At 41.3% G+C, this 19174-nt stretch overlaps 6 protein-coding genes across 6 annotated transcripts; 1 reads left to right on the forward strand and 5 right to left on the reverse strand.

The window, feature by feature from the left end:
* Window positions 1-1011: 1011 nt before the first annotated feature.
* On the reverse strand, window positions 1012-1697 carry LOC140277008 (heat shock protein 30-like). Its single transcript, XM_072371878.1, has one exon. The coding sequence runs from the start codon at window positions 1695-1697 to the stop codon at window positions 1083-1085; it is 615 nt and encodes a 204-aa protein (XP_072227979.1). The 3' UTR covers window positions 1012-1082.
* A 1568-nt stretch (window positions 1698-3265) lies between these two features.
* Window positions 3266-3951, reverse strand: LOC140277011 (heat shock protein 30-like). Its single transcript, XM_072371881.1, has one exon. The coding sequence runs from the start codon at window positions 3949-3951 to the stop codon at window positions 3337-3339; it is 615 nt and encodes a 204-aa protein (XP_072227982.1). The 3' UTR covers window positions 3266-3336.
* Window positions 3952-5590: 1639 nt separating this feature from the next.
* LOC140277012 (heat shock protein 30-like) lies at window positions 5591-6408 on the reverse strand. Its single transcript, XM_072371882.1, has one exon. It carries the CDS (start codon window positions 6203-6205, stop codon window positions 5591-5593), a length of 615 nt encoding a protein of 204 aa, XP_072227983.1. The 5' UTR covers window positions 6206-6408.
* A 1415-nt stretch (window positions 6409-7823) lies between these two features.
* LOC140277026 (heat shock protein 30-like) lies at window positions 7824-8474 on the reverse strand. Its single transcript, XM_072371898.1, has one exon. It carries the CDS (start codon window positions 8458-8460, stop codon window positions 7846-7848), a length of 615 nt encoding a protein of 204 aa, XP_072227999.1. The 5' UTR covers window positions 8461-8474; the 3' UTR covers window positions 7824-7845.
* Window positions 8475-10078: 1604 nt separating this feature from the next.
* LOC140277551 (heat shock protein 30-like) lies at window positions 10079-10790 on the reverse strand. The gene has a single exon (XM_072372618.1). It carries the CDS (start codon window positions 10713-10715, stop codon window positions 10101-10103), a length of 615 nt encoding a protein of 204 aa, XP_072228719.1. The 5' UTR covers window positions 10716-10790; the 3' UTR covers window positions 10079-10100.
* Window positions 10791-11328: 538 nt separating this feature from the next.
* stbd1 (starch binding domain 1) lies at window positions 11329-17770 on the forward strand. The gene is made up of 3 exons (XM_072372617.1): window positions 11329-11810; window positions 13445-13746; window positions 14694-17770. The coding sequence occupies exons 1-3, from the start codon at window positions 11537-11539 to the stop codon at window positions 16761-16763; spliced, it is 2646 nt and encodes an 881-aa protein (XP_072228718.1). The 5' UTR covers window positions 11329-11536; the 3' UTR covers window positions 16764-17770.
* The last annotated feature ends 1404 nt before the right edge of the window (window positions 17771-19174 follow it).

The raw sequence follows: 19174 nt of genomic DNA on the forward strand, positions 1-19174 counted from the left end.
GATATATCTGCAATGTGGGAGCACTTATGAAAGCATCTGCAAGGCAGACCCGGATGTTTTTCTAAGCACGTAGTTTTACATGCCTGAAACCTGACGAGGTGCTTCATGAGAAACTAGGCCAAAGAGGGAGTAAAGGTAAAGGTAGCTAATAAGTTGGGCCAAACAAAATAACATGATTGACATAAAGAATATAATGTAGTACTGCGTCCAACAGGAGACAATATCAGGTCTCCTGTCTAACTGTGTAACTGTACCACCGCACTCTCTGACCTCCTAACACAGATACATTTTGCTGTTGAAACAGTTAAAATGCCTTTCAGAAGAATTTGATAACCTAATGTGCCGCAGTGTTTCATATTGGTACTTTGCTTTTTTCCACACAGTAAAGTCAATATGAGTTGATACTTAAACTTCCTGAAACAAAATGAATGTGTGTCCAGACTGAAATTTCCTACATGAGGTGCAGCTGTAACATGACAACCTTGTTGGGCAAATAATGTTGGTATTTATAATCTGAACTGCCTCAATTTAGATCTTCATATCTTCAAAGATGGTTCATGTATTGTCATACTATCTACAGTATATTTTTCAGACATTTTGCAGCGGGACGAGTAAATTTGGTCTTTAAGATTTTATAAGACTTTCAATCCAACTTTATCAAGCGTTTTATTAAAAATGTATTCATATGCAGGCATAGAATATTTTTGATGAGGTTTATTTACATTTAGGTCATTTTTTATTACTCACTTTGAAACATTTTTCCCATTCGGTAAAATTATTTGGATCCTTTTCCAGAAGTGATTTTTGTTTTAAACTGAAGAATCTGAAATGTCTTTCATCTCCTTTTATGTTCTATTGCCTCTTTTAAAATCTGTTCACTCTGATTTTTCAGAAATTAAAGGATGAAAGAAGAAACAGGAATAAAAGGACCTCAGACATGTCTGTTTGAAATACTACATTTATTGATCAGGGTCAAGTATTAATATAAATATAGAAAAGAAGCACAAATATCATTAAATATTAAGAATATCTTTTCTCACTGGCACATCAACGTGTTCATCAGTCCATGTTTTCAGGTTGTTCTATGCTCTGTTGTGTGTCTCTGGTCTGCTGTCTTCTGCCTGTGGACACACACTCTGCTGTGTTTCCTCCTCCGAGCTCCTCTTGATAGTCAGCTCTCTCTCAGCCTCTTCCACACATGGAGCTTTGGCTGCCTGGATGTGGAGCTTTCCGTCTGGAGACAGGTAGCAGGTGACGGCTTTAGGGTTCAGCCCTTCGGGCAGATCAAACTCCTGTCTGAACTCCTGGAGTCTGTAAGAGTAGGAGCCTTTCCCGTCCTCCTGCTTCTTCTCTGTCTTCCCACTGACTCTCAGCTTCCCGCCCACCTGCCTGACAGACAGCTCCTCTGGGGAAAAGCCTTGAGTGTCCAGGGTCAGGCCAAAGTTTTCTCCCTCTTTGTCCAGCTGGTAGGAGACTGGTTGCAGGGCCACGCTGCTCCTGAAAGGCTCTGTCTCCTCCAGAATCTGTTGCTGAAATTTATCCATCAGCTCCAGACTGCTGCGCAGCTCCTGCAGGTTTCTCTGCAGGAGATCCTGCTGGTAGATCAGAGGTCTGACCCCTGGCCACAGACTGCGTACAGGCCAGTAAAAGTCCACGAATGGACCGAGGGCTGACTGGAATCCACGAGAGCACAGCATCTTCAGGGTGTTTAGTGTTGAGTCCTCTTGTTGTGAGAAAAACTCTGTTCAGGTGTCTGTTCTCTTCTGTGTTGCGTTCTGTCTCAGCAGTGGAACTGTCCCAGCTTTATATTCTAACTGGAGGAGGTCCAGAGTCTTCAGGAAGTTTCTGGTCATTACCACAGATGTCCACTGGGTGGATCTGTTTCACAGCAGTCATGACATCACTCCATCACTCCTGTTGGATCAGGAAGTTTGTAGTAATCCTATGCTTACTTTAACCTAAAAAGTTAAATTGTACATTATTAGTACATCAGCATTTTTTAAACCCTTTATTCTGCTTAGATAAAACTAAAGCTTGTGTAGATAACACAGTCTGCTCACAGAAAATACTATACAAAAACTTACTGAGTCAGGTTAAAGCAAAAGATTCTTCACTTTTATGTGGAGGGATTTTATCGTCTTTTCTCTCTCTTTTCTATTTTGCATATATATGTCTATTTTTGATCACACATATCTTGTAAAGGAGCTCAGTCTCATACTGAAAATGTGAAATGGTCAAACAACTAAAGCTAAGGGATATATCTGCAATGTGGGAGCACTTATGAAAGCATCTGCAAGGCAGACCCGGATGTTTTTCTAAGCACGTAGTTTTACATGCCTGAAACCTGACGAGGTGCTTCATGAGAAACTAGGCCAAAGAGGGAGTAAAGGTAAAGGTAGCTAATAAGTTGGGCCAAACAAAATAACATGATTGACATAAAGAATATAATGTAGTACTGCGTCCAACAGGAGACAATATCAGGTCTCCTGTCTAACTGTGTAACTGTACCACCGCACTCTCTGACCTCCTAACACAGATACATTTTGCTGTTGAAACAGTTAAAATGCCTTTCAGAAGAATTTGATAACCTAATGTGCCGCAGTGTTTCATATTGGTACTTTGCTTTTTTCCACACAGTAAAGTCAATATGAGTTGATACTTAAACTTCCTGAAACAAAATGAATGTGTGTCCAGACTGAAATTTCCTACATGAGGTGCAGCTGTAACATGACAACCTTGTTGGGCAAATAATGTTGGTATTTATAATCTGAACTGCCTCAATTTAGATCTTCATATCTTCAAAGATGGTTCATGTATTGTCATACTATCTACAGTATATTTTTCAGACATTTTGCAGCGGGACGAGTAAATTTGGTCTTTAAGATTTTATAAGACTTTCAATCCAACTTTATCAAGCGTTTTATTAAAAATGTATTCATATGCAGGCATAGAATATTTTTGATGAGGTTTATTTACATTTAGGTCATTTTTTATTACTCACTTTGAAACATTTTTCCCATTCGGTAAAATTATTTGGATCCTTTTCCAGAAGTGATTTTTGTTTTAAACTGAAGAATCTGAAATGTCTTTCATCTCCTTTTATGTTCTATTGCCTCTTTTAAAATCTGTTCACTCTGATTTTTCAGAAATTAAAGGATGAAAGAAGAAACAGGAATAAAAGGACCTCAGACATGTCTGTTTGAAATACTACATTTATTGATCAGGGTCAAGTATTAATATAAATATAGAAAAGAAGCACAAATATCATTAAATATTAAGAATATCTTTTCTCACTGGCACATCAACGTGTTCATCAGTCCATGTTTTCAGGTTGTTCTATGCTCTGTTGTGTGTCTCTGGTCTGCTGTCTTCTGCCTGTGGACACACACTCTGCTGTGTTTCCTCCTCCGAGCTCCTCTTGATAGTCAGCTCTCTCTCAGCCTCTTCCACACATGGAGCTTTGGCTGCCTGGATGTGGAGCTTTCCGTCTGGAGACAGGTAGCAGGTGACGGCTTTAGGGTTCAGCCCTTCGGGCAGATCAAACTCCTGTCTGAACTCCTGGAGTCTGTAAGAGTAGGAGCCTTTCCCGTCCTCCTGCTTCTTCTCTGTCTTCCCACTGACTCTCAGCTTCCCGCCCACCTGCCTGACAGACAGCTCCTCTGGGGAAAAGCCTTGAGTGTCCAGGGTCAGGCCAAAGTTTTCTCCCTCTTTGTCCAGCTGGTAGGAGACTGGTTGCAGGGCCACGCTGCTCCTGAAAGGCTCTGTCTCCTCCAGAATCTGTTGCTGAAATTTATCCATCAGCTCCAGACTGCTGCGCAGCTCCTGCAGGTTTCTCTGCAGGAGATCCTGCTGGTAGATCAGAGGTCTGACCCCTGGCCACAGACTGCGTACAGGCCAGTAAAAGTCCACGAATGGACCGAGGGCTGACTGGAATCCACGAGAGCACAGCATCTTCAGGGTGTTTAGTGTTGAGTCCTCTTGTTGTGAGAAAAACTCTGTTCAGGTGTCTGTTCTCTTCTGTGTTGCGTTCTGTCTCAGCAGTGGAACTGTCCCAGCTTTATATCCTAACTGGAGGAGGTCCAGAGTCTTCAGGAAGTTTCTGGTCATTACCACAGATGTCCACTGGGTGGATCTGTTTTACAGCAGTCATGACATCACTCCATCATTCCTGTTGGATCAGGAAGTTTGTAGTAATCCTATGCTTACTTTAACCTAAAAAGTTAAATTGTACATTATTAGTACATCAGCATTTTTTAAACCCTTTATTCTGCTTAGATAAAACTAAAGCTTGTGTAGATAACACAGTCTGCTCACAGAAAATACTATACAAAAACTTACTGAGTCAGGTTAAAGCAAAAGATTCTTCACTTTTATGTGGAGGGATTTTATCGTCTTTTCTCTCTCTCTTCGATTTTGCATATATATGTCTATTTTTGATCACACATATCTTGTAAAGGAGCTCAGTCTCATACTGAAAATGTGAAATGGTCAAACAACTAAAGCTAAAGGATATATCTGCAATGTGGGAGCACTTATGAAAGCATCTGCAAGGCAGACCCGGATGTTTTTCTAAGCACGTAGTTTTACATGCCTGAAACCTGACGAGGTGCTTCATGAGAAACTAGGCCAAAGAGGGAGTAAAGGTAAAGGTAGCTAATAAGTTGGGCCAAACAAAATAACATGATTGACATAAAGAATATAATGTAGTACTGCGTCCAACAGGAGACAATATCAGGTCTCCTGTCTAACTGTGTAACTGTACCACTGCACTCTCTGACCTCCTAACACAGATACATTTTGCTGTTGAAACAGTTAAAATGCCTTTCAGAAGAATTTGATAACCTAATGTGCCGCAGTGTTTCATATTGGTACTTTGCTTTTTTCCACACAGTAAAGTCAATATGAGTTGATACTTAAACTTCCTGAAACAAAATGAATGTGTGTCCAGACTGAAATTTCCTACATGAGGTGCAGCTGTAACATGAGAACCTTGTTGGGCAAATAATGTTGGTATTTATAATCTGAACTGCCTCAATTTAGATCTTCATATCTTCAAAGATGGTTCATGTATTGTCATACTATCTACAGTATATTTTTCAGACATTTTGCAGCGGGACGAGTAAATTTGGTCTTTAAGATTTTATAAGACTTTCAATCCAACTTTATCAAGCGTTTTATTAAAAATGTATTCATATGCAGGCATAGAATATTTTTGATGAGGTTTATTTACATTTAGGTCATTTTTTATTACTCACTTTGAAACATTTTTCCCATTCGGTAAAATTATTTGGATCCTTTTCCAGAAGTGATTTTTGTTTTAAACTGAAGAATCTGAAATGTCTTTCATCTCCTTTTATGTTCTATTGCCTCTTTTAAAATCTGTTCACTCTGATTTTTCAGAAATTAAAGGATGAAAGAAGAAACAGGAATAAAAGGACCTCAGACGTGTCTGTTTAAAATACTACATTTATTGATCAGGGTCAAGTATTAATATAAATATAGAAAAGAAGCACAAATATCATTAAATATTAAGAATATCATTTCTCACTGGCACATTAACGTGTTCATCAGTCCATGTTTTCAGGTTGTACTATGCTCTGTTGTGTGTCTCTGGTCTGCTGTCTTCTGCCTGTGGACACACACTCTGCTGTGTTTCCTCCTCCGAGCTCCTCTTGATAGTCAGCTCTCTCTCAGCCTCTTCCACACATGGAGCTTTGGCTGCCTGGATGTGGAGCTTTCCGTCTGGAGACAGGTAGCAGGTGACGGCTTTAGGGTTCAGCCCTTCGGGCAGATCAAACTCCTGTCTGAACTCCTGGAGTCTGTAAGAGTAGGAGCCTTTCCCGTCCTCCTGCTTCTTCTCTGTCTTCCCACTGACTCTCAGCTTCCCGCCCACCTGCCTGACAGACAGCTCCTCTGGGGAAAAGCCTTGAGTGTCCAGGATCAGGCCAAAGTTTTCTCCCTCTTTGTCCAGCTGGTAGGAGACTGGTTGCAGGGCCACGCTGCTCCTGAAAGGCTCTGTCTCCTCCAGAATCTGATGCTGAAATTTATCCATCAGCTCCAGACTGCTGCGCAGCTCCTGCAGGTTTCTTTGCAGGAGGTCCTGCTGGTAGATCAGAGGTCTGACCTCTGGCCACAGACTGCGTACAGGCCAGTAGAAGTCCACGAATGGACCGAGGGCTGACTGGAATCCACGAGAGCACAGCATCTTCAGGGTGTTTAGTGTTGAGTCCTCTTGTTGTGAGATCAAACTCTGTTCAGGTGTCTGTTCTCTTCTGTGTTGCGTTCTGTCTCAGCAGTGGAACTGTCCCAGCTTTATATCCTAACTGGAGGAGGTCCAGAGTCTTCAGGAAGTTTCTGGTCATTACCACAGATGTCCACTGGGTGGATCTGTTTCACAGCAGTCATGACATCACTCCATCATTCCTGTTGGATCAGGAAGTTTGTAGTAATCCTATGCTTACTTTAACCTAAAAAGTTAAATTGTACATTATTAGTACATCAGCATTTTTTAAACCCTTTATTCTGCTTAGATAAAACTAAAGCTTGTGTAGATAACACAGTCTGCTCACAGAAAATACTATACAAAAACTTACTGAGTCAGGTTAAAGCAAAAGATTCTTCACTTTTATGTGGAGGGATTTTATCGTCTTTTCTCTCTCTCTTCTATTTTGCATATATATGTCTATTTTTGATCACACATATCTTGTAAAGGAGCTCAGTCTCATACTGAAAATGTGAAATGGTCAAACAACTAAAGCTAAGGGATATATCTGCAATGTGGGAGCACTTATGAAAGCATCTGCAAGGCAGACCCGGATGTTTTTCTAAGCACGTAGTTTTACATGCCTGAAACCTGACGAGGTGCTTCATGAGAAACTAGGCCAAAGAGGGAGTAAAGGTAAAGGTAGCTAATAAGTTGGGCCAAACAAAATAACATGATTGACATAAATAATATAATGTAGTACTGCGTCCAACAGGAGACAATATCAGGTCTCCTGTCTAACTGTGTAACTGTACCACCGCACTCTCTGACCTCCTAACACAGATACATTTTGCTGTTGAAACAGTTAAAATGCCTTTCAGAAGAATTTGATAACCTAATGTGCCGCAGTGTTTCATATTGGTACTTTGCTTTTTTCCACACAGTAAAGTCAATATGAGTTGATACTTAAACTTCCTGAAACAAAATGAATGTGTGTCCAGACTGAAATTTCCTACATGAGGTGCAGCTGTAACATGAGAACCTTGTTGGGCAAATAATGTTGGTATTTATAATCTGAACTGCCTCAATTTAGATCTTCATATCTTCAAAGATGGTTCATGTATTGTCATACTATCTACAGTATATTTTTCAGACATTTTGCAGCGGGACGAGTAAATTTGGTCTTTAAGATTTTATAAGACTTTCAATCCAACTTTATCAAGCGTTTTATTAAAAATGTATTCATATGCAGGCATAGAATATTTTTGATGAGGTTTATTTACATTTAGGTAATTTTTTATTACTCACTTTGAAACATTTTTCCCATTCGGTAAAATTATTTGGATCCTTTTCCAGAAGTGATTTTTGTTTTAAACTGAAGAATCTGAAATGTCTTTCATTTCCTTTTATGTTCTATTGCCTCTTTTAAAATCTGTTCACTCTGATTTTTCAGAAATTAAAGGATGAAAGAAGAAACAGGAATAAAAGGACCTCAGACGTGTCTGTTTAAAATACTACATTTATTGATCAGGGTCAAGTATTAATATAAATATAGAAAAGAAGCACAAATATCATTAAATATTAAGAATATCTTTTCTCACTGGCACATTAACGTGTTCATCAGTCCATGTTTTCAGGTTGTTCTATGCTCTGTTGTGTGTCTCTGGTCTGCTGTCTTCTGCCTGTGGACACACACTCTGCTGTGTTTCCTCCTCCGAGCTCCTCTTGATAGTCAGCTCTCTCTCAGCCTCTTCCACACATGGAGCTTTGGCTGCCTGGATGTGGAGCTTTCCGTCTGGAGACAGGTAGCAGGTGACGGCTTTAGGGTTCAGCCCTTCGGGCAGATCAAACTCCTGTCTGAACTCCTGGAGTCTGTAAGAGTAGGAGCCTTTCCCGTCCTCCTGCTTCTTCTCTGTCTTCCCACTGACTCTCAGCTTCCCGCCCACCTGCCTGACAGACAGCTCCTCTGGGGAAAAGCCTTGAGTGTCCAGGATCAGGCCAAAGTTTTCTCCCTCTTTGTCCAGCTGGTAGGAGACTGGTTGCAGGGCCACGCTGCTCCTGAAAGGCTCTGTCTCCTCCAGAATCTGATGCTGAAATTTATCCATCAGCTCCAGACTGCTGCGCAGCTCCTGCAGGTTTCTTTGCAGGAGGTCCTGCTGGTAGATCAGAGGTCTGACCTCTGGCCACAGACTGCGTACAGGCCAGTAGAAGTCCACGAATGGACCGAGGGCTGACTGGAATCCACGAGAGCACAGCATCTTCAGGGTGTTTAGTGTTGAGTCCTCTTGTTGTTAGATCAAACTCTGTTCAGGTGTCTGTTCTCTTCTGTGTTGCGTTCTGTCTCAGCAGTGGAACTGTCCCAGCTTTATATCCTAACTGGAGGAGGTCCAGAGTCTTCAGGAAGTTTCTGGTCATTACCACAGATGTCCACTGGGTGGATCTGTTTTACAGCAGTCATGACATCACTCCATCATTCCTGTTGGATCAGGAAGTTTGTAGTAATCCTATGCTTACTTTAACCTAAAAAGTTAAACTGTACATTATTAGTACATCAGCATTTTTTAAACCCTTTATTCTGCTTAGATAAAACTAAAGCTTGTGTAGATAACACAGTCTGCTCACAGAAAATACTATACAAAAACTTACTGAGTCAGGTTAAAGCAAAAGATTCTTCACTTTTATGTGGAGGGATTTTATCGTCTTTTCTCTCTCTCTTCGATTTTGCATATATATGTCTATTTTTGATCACACATATCTTGTAAAGGAGCTCAGTCTCATACTGAAAATGTGAAATGGTCAAACAACTAAAGCTAAGGGATATATCTGCAATGTGGGAGCACTTATGAAAGCATCTGCAAGGCAGACCCGGATGTTTTTCTAAGCACGTAGTTTTACATGCCTGAAACCTGACGAGGTGCTTCATGAGAAACTAGGCCAAAGAGGGAGTAAAGGTAAAGGTAGCTAATAAGTTGGGCCAAACAAAATAACATGATTGACATAAAGAATATAATGTAGTACTGCGTCCAACAGGAGACAATATCAGGTCTCCTGTCTAACTGTGTAACTGTACCACCGCACTCTCTGACCTCCTAACACAGATACATTTTGCTGTTGAAACAGTTAAAATGCCTTTCAGAAGAATTTGATAACCTAATGTGCCGCAGTGTTTCATATTGGTACTTTGCTTTTTTCCACACAGTAAAGTCAATATGAGTTGATACTTAAACTTCCTGAAACAAAATGAATGTGTGTCCAGACTGAAATTTCCTACATGAGGTGCAGCTGTAACATGAGAACCTTGTTGGGCAAATAATGTTGGTATTTATAATCTGAACTGCCTCAATTTAGATCTTCATATCTTCAAAGATGGTTCATGTATTGTCATACTATCTACAGTATATTTTTCAGACATTTTGCAGCGGGACGAGTAAATTTGGTCTTTAAGATTTTATAAGACTTTCAATCCAACTTTATCAAGCGTTTTATTAAAAATGTATTCATATGCAGGCATAGAATATTTTTGATGAGGTTTATTTACATTTAGGTCATTTTTTATTACTCACTTTGAAACATTTTTCCCATTCGGTAAAATTATTTGGATCCTTTTCCAGAAGTGATTTTTGTTTTAAACTGAAGAATCTGAAATGTCTTTCATCTCCTTTTATGTTCTATTGCCTCTTTTAAAATCTGTTCACTCTGATTTTTCAGAAATTAAAGGATGAAAGAAGAAACAGGAATAAAAGGACCTCAGACGTGTCTGTTTAAAATACTACATTTATTGATCAGGGTCAAGTATTAATATAAATATAGAAAAGAAGCACAAATATCATTAAATATTAAGAATATCTTTTCTCACTGGCACATTAACGTGTTCATCAGTCCATGTTTTCAGGTTGTTCTATGCTCTGTTGTGTGTCTCTGGTCTGCTGTCTTCTGCCTGTGGACACACACTCTGCTGTGTTTCCTCCTCCGAGCTCCTCTTGATAGTCAGCTCTCTCTCAGCCTCTTCCACACATGGAGCTTTGGCTGCCTGGATGTGGAGCTTTCCGTCTGGAGACAGGTAGCAGGTGACGGCTTTAGGGTTCAGCCCTTCGGGCAGATCAAACTCCTGTCTGAACTCCTGGAGTCTGTAAGAGTAGGAGCCTTTCCCGTCCTCCTGCTTCTTCTCTGTCTTCCCACTGACTCTCAGCTTCCCGCCCACCTGCCTGACAGACAGCTCCTCTGGGGAAAAGCCTTGAGTGTCCAGGGTCAGGCCAAAGTTTTCTCCCTCTTTGTCCAGCTGGAAGGAGACTGGTTGCAGGGCCACGCTGCTCCTGAAAGGCTCTGTCTCCTCCAGAATCTGATGCTGAAATTTATCCATCAGCTCCAGACTGCTGCGCAGCTCCTGCAGGTTTCTCTGCAGGAGATCCTGCTGGTAGATCAGAGGTCTGACCTCTGGCCACAGACTGCGTACAGGCCAGTAGAAGTCCACGAATGGACCGAGGGCTGACTGGAATCCACGAGAGCACAGCATCTTCAGGGTGTTTAGTGTTGAGTCCTCTTGTTGTGAGAAAAACTCTGTTCAGGTGTCTGTTCTCTTCTGTGTTGCGTTCTGTCTCAGCAGTGGAACTGTCCCAGCTTTATATCCTATCTGGAGGAGGTCCAGAGTCTTCAGGAAAGTTCTGGTCGTTACCACAGATGTCCACTGGGTAGAGCTGTTTCACAGCAGTCATGCCATCACTTTAAAATGGTACATGTTATTCGGGTAATGAACTGAAACACCACATCTGTTTGACCAAAAGTAATGTCTACGTCCTTTAATGTTTACCTTCTTGTAAGTTTGACCAATATTCTGTCTTGAAAATATGTCAACTTTTGGTCAGTAATGCCCCGCTATGCCATATTCTTGGCCTGACCTCTTTTTTTCCCCTGGCTATATTTAGCTGATGATATTCATCAAAAACTTTTCATATCCTTTCGCAATCTTCAGTCGATAAACGGTTCCATCGAAATAGTCTGGATCATTCTTCGTGCGATGAACGTGAACCGCAGCTCAAACTCTGCAGATAAACAGACCAAATGGTGGAGGGCTTCCAAACACAGCTCCGTCCCCCTTTTTTCTCAATGAAATCAGCGCCCCCCCTGCAATTCGGCAGCCAATGAGCGGATCACACCTGCAGCCACTCAGCTCTTTAGCCGCAATTAGGAGTCAGCACACACGCGCGCGTCTGGAGTAGATAGCGGAGTCCGTCGGCTCGGTGGTTGGTTACAGGGTTCTCTCTCTCTCTCGCTCTCCCCTCTCTCTCACACATAGCCAGGCAATATCAGTAGTTCTCATCGTCGGGACAGGCTATAATGCAGCTGAAAAGCAGCAACCCCGTGGCTATGGAGAAACGCGTGGATCTGGCTTCGCTCTTTTGCATGATCGGGCGGCACGGTCCCGCAGTGGCGGTTGCCGTGATGGCGGTGGTGTCAGTGCTGGCGGGTTTCATCATCTACCGAAACGTGCGGGAAAAGCGGAGGAAGGCCGCGGCCGGGGCCCCCGACAGTGACAGCAGGAGCCCGGGAACGCAGAGCGATGAGACGCTGGTGCGGCCGGAGGAATCACGCAGCCGCGAGGAGGCAACAGGTAAGAGTCCTGCTGTTATCCGCGGCGTTTTATTCTTACTCCGTGGGGGGTTTATCTTGTTCCTATAGGTGCTTCAAACCTATAACGTGCGGGGCATGCTTGGTTATCTATAACCAAGGCTCAGGAAACACGATCGTCTTGTCGGTTCGACAGCGCGTTTTAAGGACCGAGTCGGAGTCAGTGTCTCTTGCCTCAACATGTGATGTTAGAGTTTGATACGACTGGAGGCTAATTTCTCAATCCACCTGAACAAGTTACAGCTGAACTCTACTGAAGGGAAAATCATTCTAAAGTCTATTTCATAGACGTGTATTTTCAAAAGTTGTCTCTAATCCGGTTAATCCACAGATTATTTGCTCTTTTAAAAAGTATTTCTATTGAAAGTCATGAATCTAAATCCGGATCATCTTTTTTTTCCTTACAACTCCATCTTTAAGTTGCATATTTTCTTTTATAATGTAACTTTAAACGTTAAATCTTAGGTTGTATTGTCTCCGTTTACACTTGTGAAATATAAGTTGAATATCAAACTCATGACCTTATTCAGAAACTAATTAAAAGGGAATTTTTAAAGCTCCTTAACGGGCTAAATTCTACACGGCATTTCTTTTTGCGTGATATTCCAAGTTTCTTGCAACAAGAAAATGACCTTATTCTTGCTTGCAGGTAAAGGACTCGGATGTTTAGAACAAATTCCACTTTTTTTTTTTTAAACGGTACAAAGGAGACACGATGAGCACGTATGACTGTTAACAGTTGTCTGGTAACTCGCCAGAAGACACACTCCTGGCAAATCGCTACGCTCATGGCATCAACTTTGGCCATCTAACTGGCGGGCAGATGAACTGCGACATGAGCAGACGGAGCATCAGGAAACAACCAACAGCGACCCAGTGAAATGATTTTTTTTTAAAAATATTTTTGCTCAAACATTGTCGCAACAAACACGGAGCAATGTATTACCGACGCGCCCCCTTGAGATGCTGCTGTGTGCATTAACTATATATATTTCTTATAATTGGGAATTAGACTTAAATGTGTTTTTTATTTTGTATCTTGTTTTGAACGATGTCACGTCAACAATAGACATGGAAATATTGCGACAGCTGGATGAACTGCCTTTCATGCAGCCATCATATCTGAAAAGTTCAAAATCTCCCTTTGAGAAGCGGTTTTGAAAGGAGTGTTAGATTGTATGACTTAAGAAATAAAGAGTCAGCTAAATCTCTGGACTCTTGTGCAAACGTGTCAATGTTATCCTTCTAAAAATTGCAACTTTTCATTTTGTTAAACATTATCTCACCATTTTAATTGACTCCAGATTAGCTGAGTATCTGCTGATATTTCAAAGTGTCATTTCCTGAGTTGACTTTGGCTTGGAGGTTTAGGAGCTGGTTACAGTGATCTGGTTTTTTTTTTCTGGGGGGGGGGGGGGGGGGGGGGGTATATTGGACATACAGCAAAATTATTCAACTGGTGACTGTATATTTAAAAAACAACTTTAAGCACCACTTTTAAAAGTGCTTTTTTTTTTTTTTAAAGTTTCATGAAAAATAAAGTCAATGTTGTGAAATGAGAATTGAGTTTTTAATCTTTTTATAAAACCTTTTTTTTTTTTTTTTAACCTGTTACAGATGTGAGTGAAGGTCTGTCAAATACTGAAACGGATGCCGCTGTAACTCGGAGTCCTCTCAAAGTCAGGAATCGGCGAGCTGCTGAGAAAAAACACCTTTATAGTCCTCCTAAAAGTGACTCTAAACTAGTGCAAGACACCAATGTTCGTGCACAGGAGGATAATGAGGACCTGCCAGGAGACTCTGGCATTGTGAAGAGTGAGGTTTGCCGGCAGGATTTAACGGGTGACACGACGGAGGCCAATGAGCACCACGATGTCTGCTTGAAGCTGGCGGTGACTCATGAAAGCCTTGAAGAGAAGGTGAGCTATTAAAGTCATATTGGCAGGTTCATGGCTGAAATTACATTTAAGAGCAAAGTTGATGTTTGGCGAGAAATGTTTCTGCCCCAACTTTGGTCATCAGTTGACTTCCCTTTACTGGGAAGTTGAAGTTGGTAATGAGCTGCATTTCCAGCCGACTAGGAATCTTTTTAAGACTCATTCCTGCGTTTGGAACCATGTTCTTGGCATAGCAGAAATTTCACCTCACAAAAAGTCTCCGTTCAAGGAGTCGTACATCTTCCAAGTTCAAACATTTGGGTTGATTCACTTCCCCTCTGAAATTAAATACTGAAAGTATGTGACAAATCAGGTGTTCAGTCAGTCTCGTCTCAGTTAATCTCTGTAGTGGCTTGTAAAATGTGTTGCTCACTTAGTCTCACACTTGTGGTGGTTTTTTTTTTTGTCCCCCCCCCCCCTAAAGTTTAGTTTTAAGCTGTTTGAGAAGTACAGAGTTCTAATTTCTACACTTTCACTTGAGGCTCAAAGTAGATCAGTCCTTATAGACTTCCCTGCTGAATTGAAAGCTCTATGAAGAAATTGTTCAAAGCCTAGTACACACCAATTTTAACAACTGCTGTTGTACAACTGTTTTGTAATTCACCATTTACATTCTTTAAGTACCCAACTATTCATTAAGGGTGGGCTCTAAGTGACAAGCATTTACTGTATGCCAAGAGGTGATGTTCATCTGGTGTCAGATGTGAAACTAATGCAGTACCGAGGCCGCTGTGCTGTCAATACACTCATTCAAAAAGTGTCCATGTTTCCTGAAACTGAGTTATTACTATTGACAGATTTAAGTTTCAAGTATCCCTCTCTGGCTCAGCTATATTAATAAGGTCACTGCTGGCTTAAAAAGACCAATGTGCAATACAGTGTAAACCTGAGAAGTTGGATAGGAAGAGTAACTTTGTTTTTGTGTCTAGGTCTCAAAATCAGAGGAAGAAGGGAATGTGATCACTGAGGATGTCTCGGGTCAAAAACCTAGTCAGGAGGAAGCTCCTCACTGCGTTTCAAACAGCCCAGATTTCCCAGACGAAACGCCTGAAATAAGTCAAAATGATGGTAAAACTGTGCCAGCAATGGACAGCAATGAGCCCTGCATGGAAGAGCCCATCATTCAGACCGATTTACCAAGATCTAGCAAATATGCAGAGGTTCAAGAGGAGACGCTCCATCCAGATCACACTGATTTTTCTGAGCAAGACAGCCATAACTGTTTCCCTTCAGAGAAGGAAATGGAAACTGAGGAGCTATGTGGGTGTGTCAATGAACAAATAATTCCCCCCCGACATGAGACGATTGAGTTCTCATCGTTTGAGCAAACTTCAAAGCAGGATGTGACAGAAGAGCTGACTGCTTCTGCTCAGGATGGCAGCGTGCCACAACTGAGATCTGAGAAACAGGAAAATGGCCTAAGAAGCGATCAAGAGGATGGTACTGATAAAGAGAGCTTGCTGTCTTCCTGTAGTGAAGCACATGACACTTCAGGCATGGTGCCCAGCCTGGCTCTGCCCTGTTTTAGCAAGTTGCTTAAGCCTGACCTGATTGATGTTGAAGGTCTGTGTCCTTCAACATCTGATGCAAAAGCTCAAATCTCAGGCAGTGTGGATCTATCTGGCTTTTCAGATCTACAACCAGAAAATGAAATGGTCACAGATTTGGCAAAAGATTCAGATCCTACTAGCCTCACTCCTGAAGCGCTTCATCTTGTGTCATCATCCTCCCAAGACCCTGATGCAGCAGTTTGTGAGGAGACTAGTTTTACTGCCCCTGTGATGTCTACAGGATTGCCTCCTGCTGATGTGTTGTCGTCTTTCCAGGACCAAAAAAGTGACTCAATGCAAAGTACTGAAGAGCTACCTGAGGCTGGCCCTGCCCCTGACACAACTGAGAGTATAAAACCAACAGTTTGTCAGATGCAGCTGCTTTCATTTGACCAATGCGAGCTGACTTGGTCATCTTCTGGTGTTGGTGAAGAGAGCGGAATTTCAAGCATGACGGTAAGCCCCGATTTGCAGGACCCTGACAAATGTGAAATGACCCCTGAAAACGTGACGCTCTCTGTAATGGATCATTTCCCAAAAGCTGAGGAACAGACAGAGGCTCTGAGTAGATTCTTTAATAATGAAGCTTTATCTGTTACTGAAGATGTCGCAGGTTTAGTTCTTGGCTCTATAGCGCAACTTTCACAGCAACCCCATTGCGAGCAACCAGCTGGAGCTAATACGTTTACAGCCACTGATGACATGTTTGGCCACGAGGACCGTCATCCCGGAGAAATGGGCCAGTTCACCATACTGGTTCCAACCAGTGATGGCTGTTTAACAGAGCTGAAAAAGGAGATGGCCATAAAAGCTGAGGTTGTAGAAAGTGAGACAGAAGGAGCACAGAAAGGGGAAGAAAAGGACAAGACTGAAATAAGTATCATGGAGGCAACTATGGACAATAATGAGTGGATCACAGATGCCAACTATCAAGCCCTTCCCTGGATGAATCTTTCTATGCCACCTTTTGTCCAAAATGCACATACCGACCCACTTTCTACAATGGAACACCACAGCTCTATTCCTGTAGGTTCTGCTTGTACAAATACAGACAGCCCACCCTCCACTGAAGTCAAGCAAGCCAACATTCTTCCCCATGTTGAGGAAAACTCAGAAAATTTCAAAAAGGTCGTGGCAGTCCAACCCATGCCCCAAAATGTCAACGTGACCTTCCGTACCCACTATTTCACCAACTCACCATACCAGAAGGTGGCTATCACAGGGAACCAGCAGGAGCTGGGAAACTGGAAGGAATTTGTACCACTAGAAGGAGCCAAGGACGGGCTCTGGGCCACCGTAGTCAGCCTGCCTGTAGAGTGCCATGTGGAGTGGAAGTTTGTGGTGCTGGACAAGGGCGAGGTGTGTCGATGGGAGGAGTGCGGCAACCGTCTCCTGGATACAGGCTATGGAGAAGATCTGGTCGTGCACAAATGGTGGGGATTCTTGTAAGAATATAGGATGAAGAAATGGGCATCCAATGCAGTAAACTCTAGAACTGGGTACTGGACCAGGTAAAAATGGATTTCTTCATCACTTGCACTCAAGTGTTTTTGTTTTGTTGGGGTGGGGGGGTTCTACACAGGGTATTAGAAGTGGGCCAAATTGGGTGAAATGTGTTCTACAGCAGTGTTCTTTTAGTTATCATTTCAGCAGGAGTTAAATTAAGTTTAGTGCTGAATTGATTAGTCAACTGTTCAAATAGTTCTGTTAAGTTTTTCAAGTTTAAGATTTGAGAAAAATTAGCTTTTTTTTTTTTTTTTTCATGTGTACGGGGGGGGGTCAAATGAAACTAAATTATAGAATATTCTGTCAAAATAAAACTAAATGTTTTTAATTTACTTGAACCTTGTTAGTTACTGAAATGGTTCCAGCATCTTTGTACCTATTCAGTTAATTTATTTAATATTTTTAAGCATAAACTGTAAGGTTATCCATATTTGGACTGATAACGGTGATGTCTAACAGATGGCTGCATTTCAGTAAGCAGAGATTTAATGGACCCGTCAGAACTGACCCACAGAAATATTTGAAATTATGCAAACTCCTATCCTTTTATAAACGAGTAACTTGATGCAAGTGTTTAACTTTATTATACTGTCCATATGCTGCTTGAATACTCCAGTCTGAGCATAAATGCACATATTCCACTGACTACAGCAATAATTAAAGCAATAATTGTGTATATAACTAACATTACATCAGGTACCGTTTACCACTGAACTGTGATTGCTGTAACTGATGCTGCTGCTATCTCATGGGACTTTGCATGCAAGATTGTCCCAGTTTTCTATAAATGTGCCTTTTAAACTTCTGTGTTGCAATGCAAAGTGTCTGTTGGCCACAATCCTTAGTGTTTCAACTCTAATGAATTACAGTGTTGTCTTATTTGTGGCCCATAGTCTGTCTCATAACTGGTGTAAAAAATAAATGCTAATAATGAATGTAATTAAAATGTAGATGGTTTTAAAAATAAATAAATAAACCTTAAGTTAAAGCTGTGAGTCTGATTCTGATTTGAATGTCAGTTCACTCAGGAATTGCTTATTTTTATATTAATTTTAAGAGTTTTTGCTACTTTATCGTTTGTACCTCTTGGTGAAAGCTGACCAAAAGGAATGCACAAACTAAAAAAAATTAACGTTAATTTTGATATGAAGCTTTTAAGGCACAGCTGCAGCCTAGTCTGTTCTCAGATATCAGCCAAGCGCCAACATGTGATGTGCTCTCTGCAAATAATTAACAAATGTTGCAACAGACACTGACAGAAAAAGCCTTGTGAGGTGACGCTCTGAAAGAAACTCTTTGAATCAATATTTAAATACTGTTGTTCAAACTAAAGGGCAAGACCGTGGCCTTGTTTTGAGTCCAGCTGGCTCTATTGGTTCATGCAGAGAGTGCATCATTAGCAGGCATATTTTTCATGCAGCTTGTCCGCTCCCTGCTGAAGGTGACTTTTTTTTTTGTGCTTATGATCAGTACTGAAAGGATTGGCAAGGATGTTTCAGATGAGAGCCAGCTAAAAGAAGCATTACAGGATGGATAAACTTTTTTAAATCTGTTAATTGCTCATTAACCACCAAGCAAAAAAAATAATTCAGAGTAAGTCATGCACAATGATTACTCACAAAGGACTTAAAACTACTGAGACAAAGCAGTATTTAATGTAAATTAAGCCTTCAGCCAAATTAACTGAACCTCTTTTTGAAAAGATCACCTGCAAATTTCTTAAACTGCATCTTGTGTTGATTGCTTGTGAAATGTGGTTTCCCCATTTGAAAGGTGATTAATACCTGTGGGGGGCCTCCCTTTGAATATATTGAACCAATACTGGATCAATAGTGCACATCTCTTAGCCAAACAATGCCTCAGGGAATCACTTGACCCCATTTGAAATGGGGTCAATAGGACGGAGCTCAGCAGGGTGATTTCTGCTGGTTGTTTGAATGCATCAAGTTAAATCTGAGTTTATATTAAACACTACATTTAAAATTACAATTAGTGCAAGGAGTCCTCAGAGTAGAAAAGTCTAAAAGCTGAAATTATGCTCCGAAAAAGCATAATTAAAGAAAAATCTTAAGCTTTCAGGCACAGGGGTTTATGTGACGTGTTTGCAAAACAGCAACTTTTACTAAAACACTTTGCACTTCCTAGTTTGGGTTTAGACAATAACATTACCTCTTTACGGGTAGAAACGACAACCTCTCACCTATATGGATGCCTATCTGGTGGTTTCCTTGGTCTGATGTAAACCAAACACTGGAAGATGAGACTTAGTCACTCCCAGGTTGGCTTTAGGAACGAACATAATTTTAGTAGGGTTAGAAAACCATCCCAGTCAGGACTAAAAAAAAACGTTCTTT

This window comes from Leuresthes tenuis, unplaced genomic scaffold (assembly GCF_036924035.1).
Source record: "Leuresthes tenuis unplaced genomic scaffold, fLeuTen1.0.hap1 SCAF_19, whole genome shotgun sequence".
Taxonomy (NCBI): Eukaryota; Metazoa; Chordata; class Actinopteri; order Atheriniformes; family Atherinopsidae; genus Leuresthes; species Leuresthes tenuis.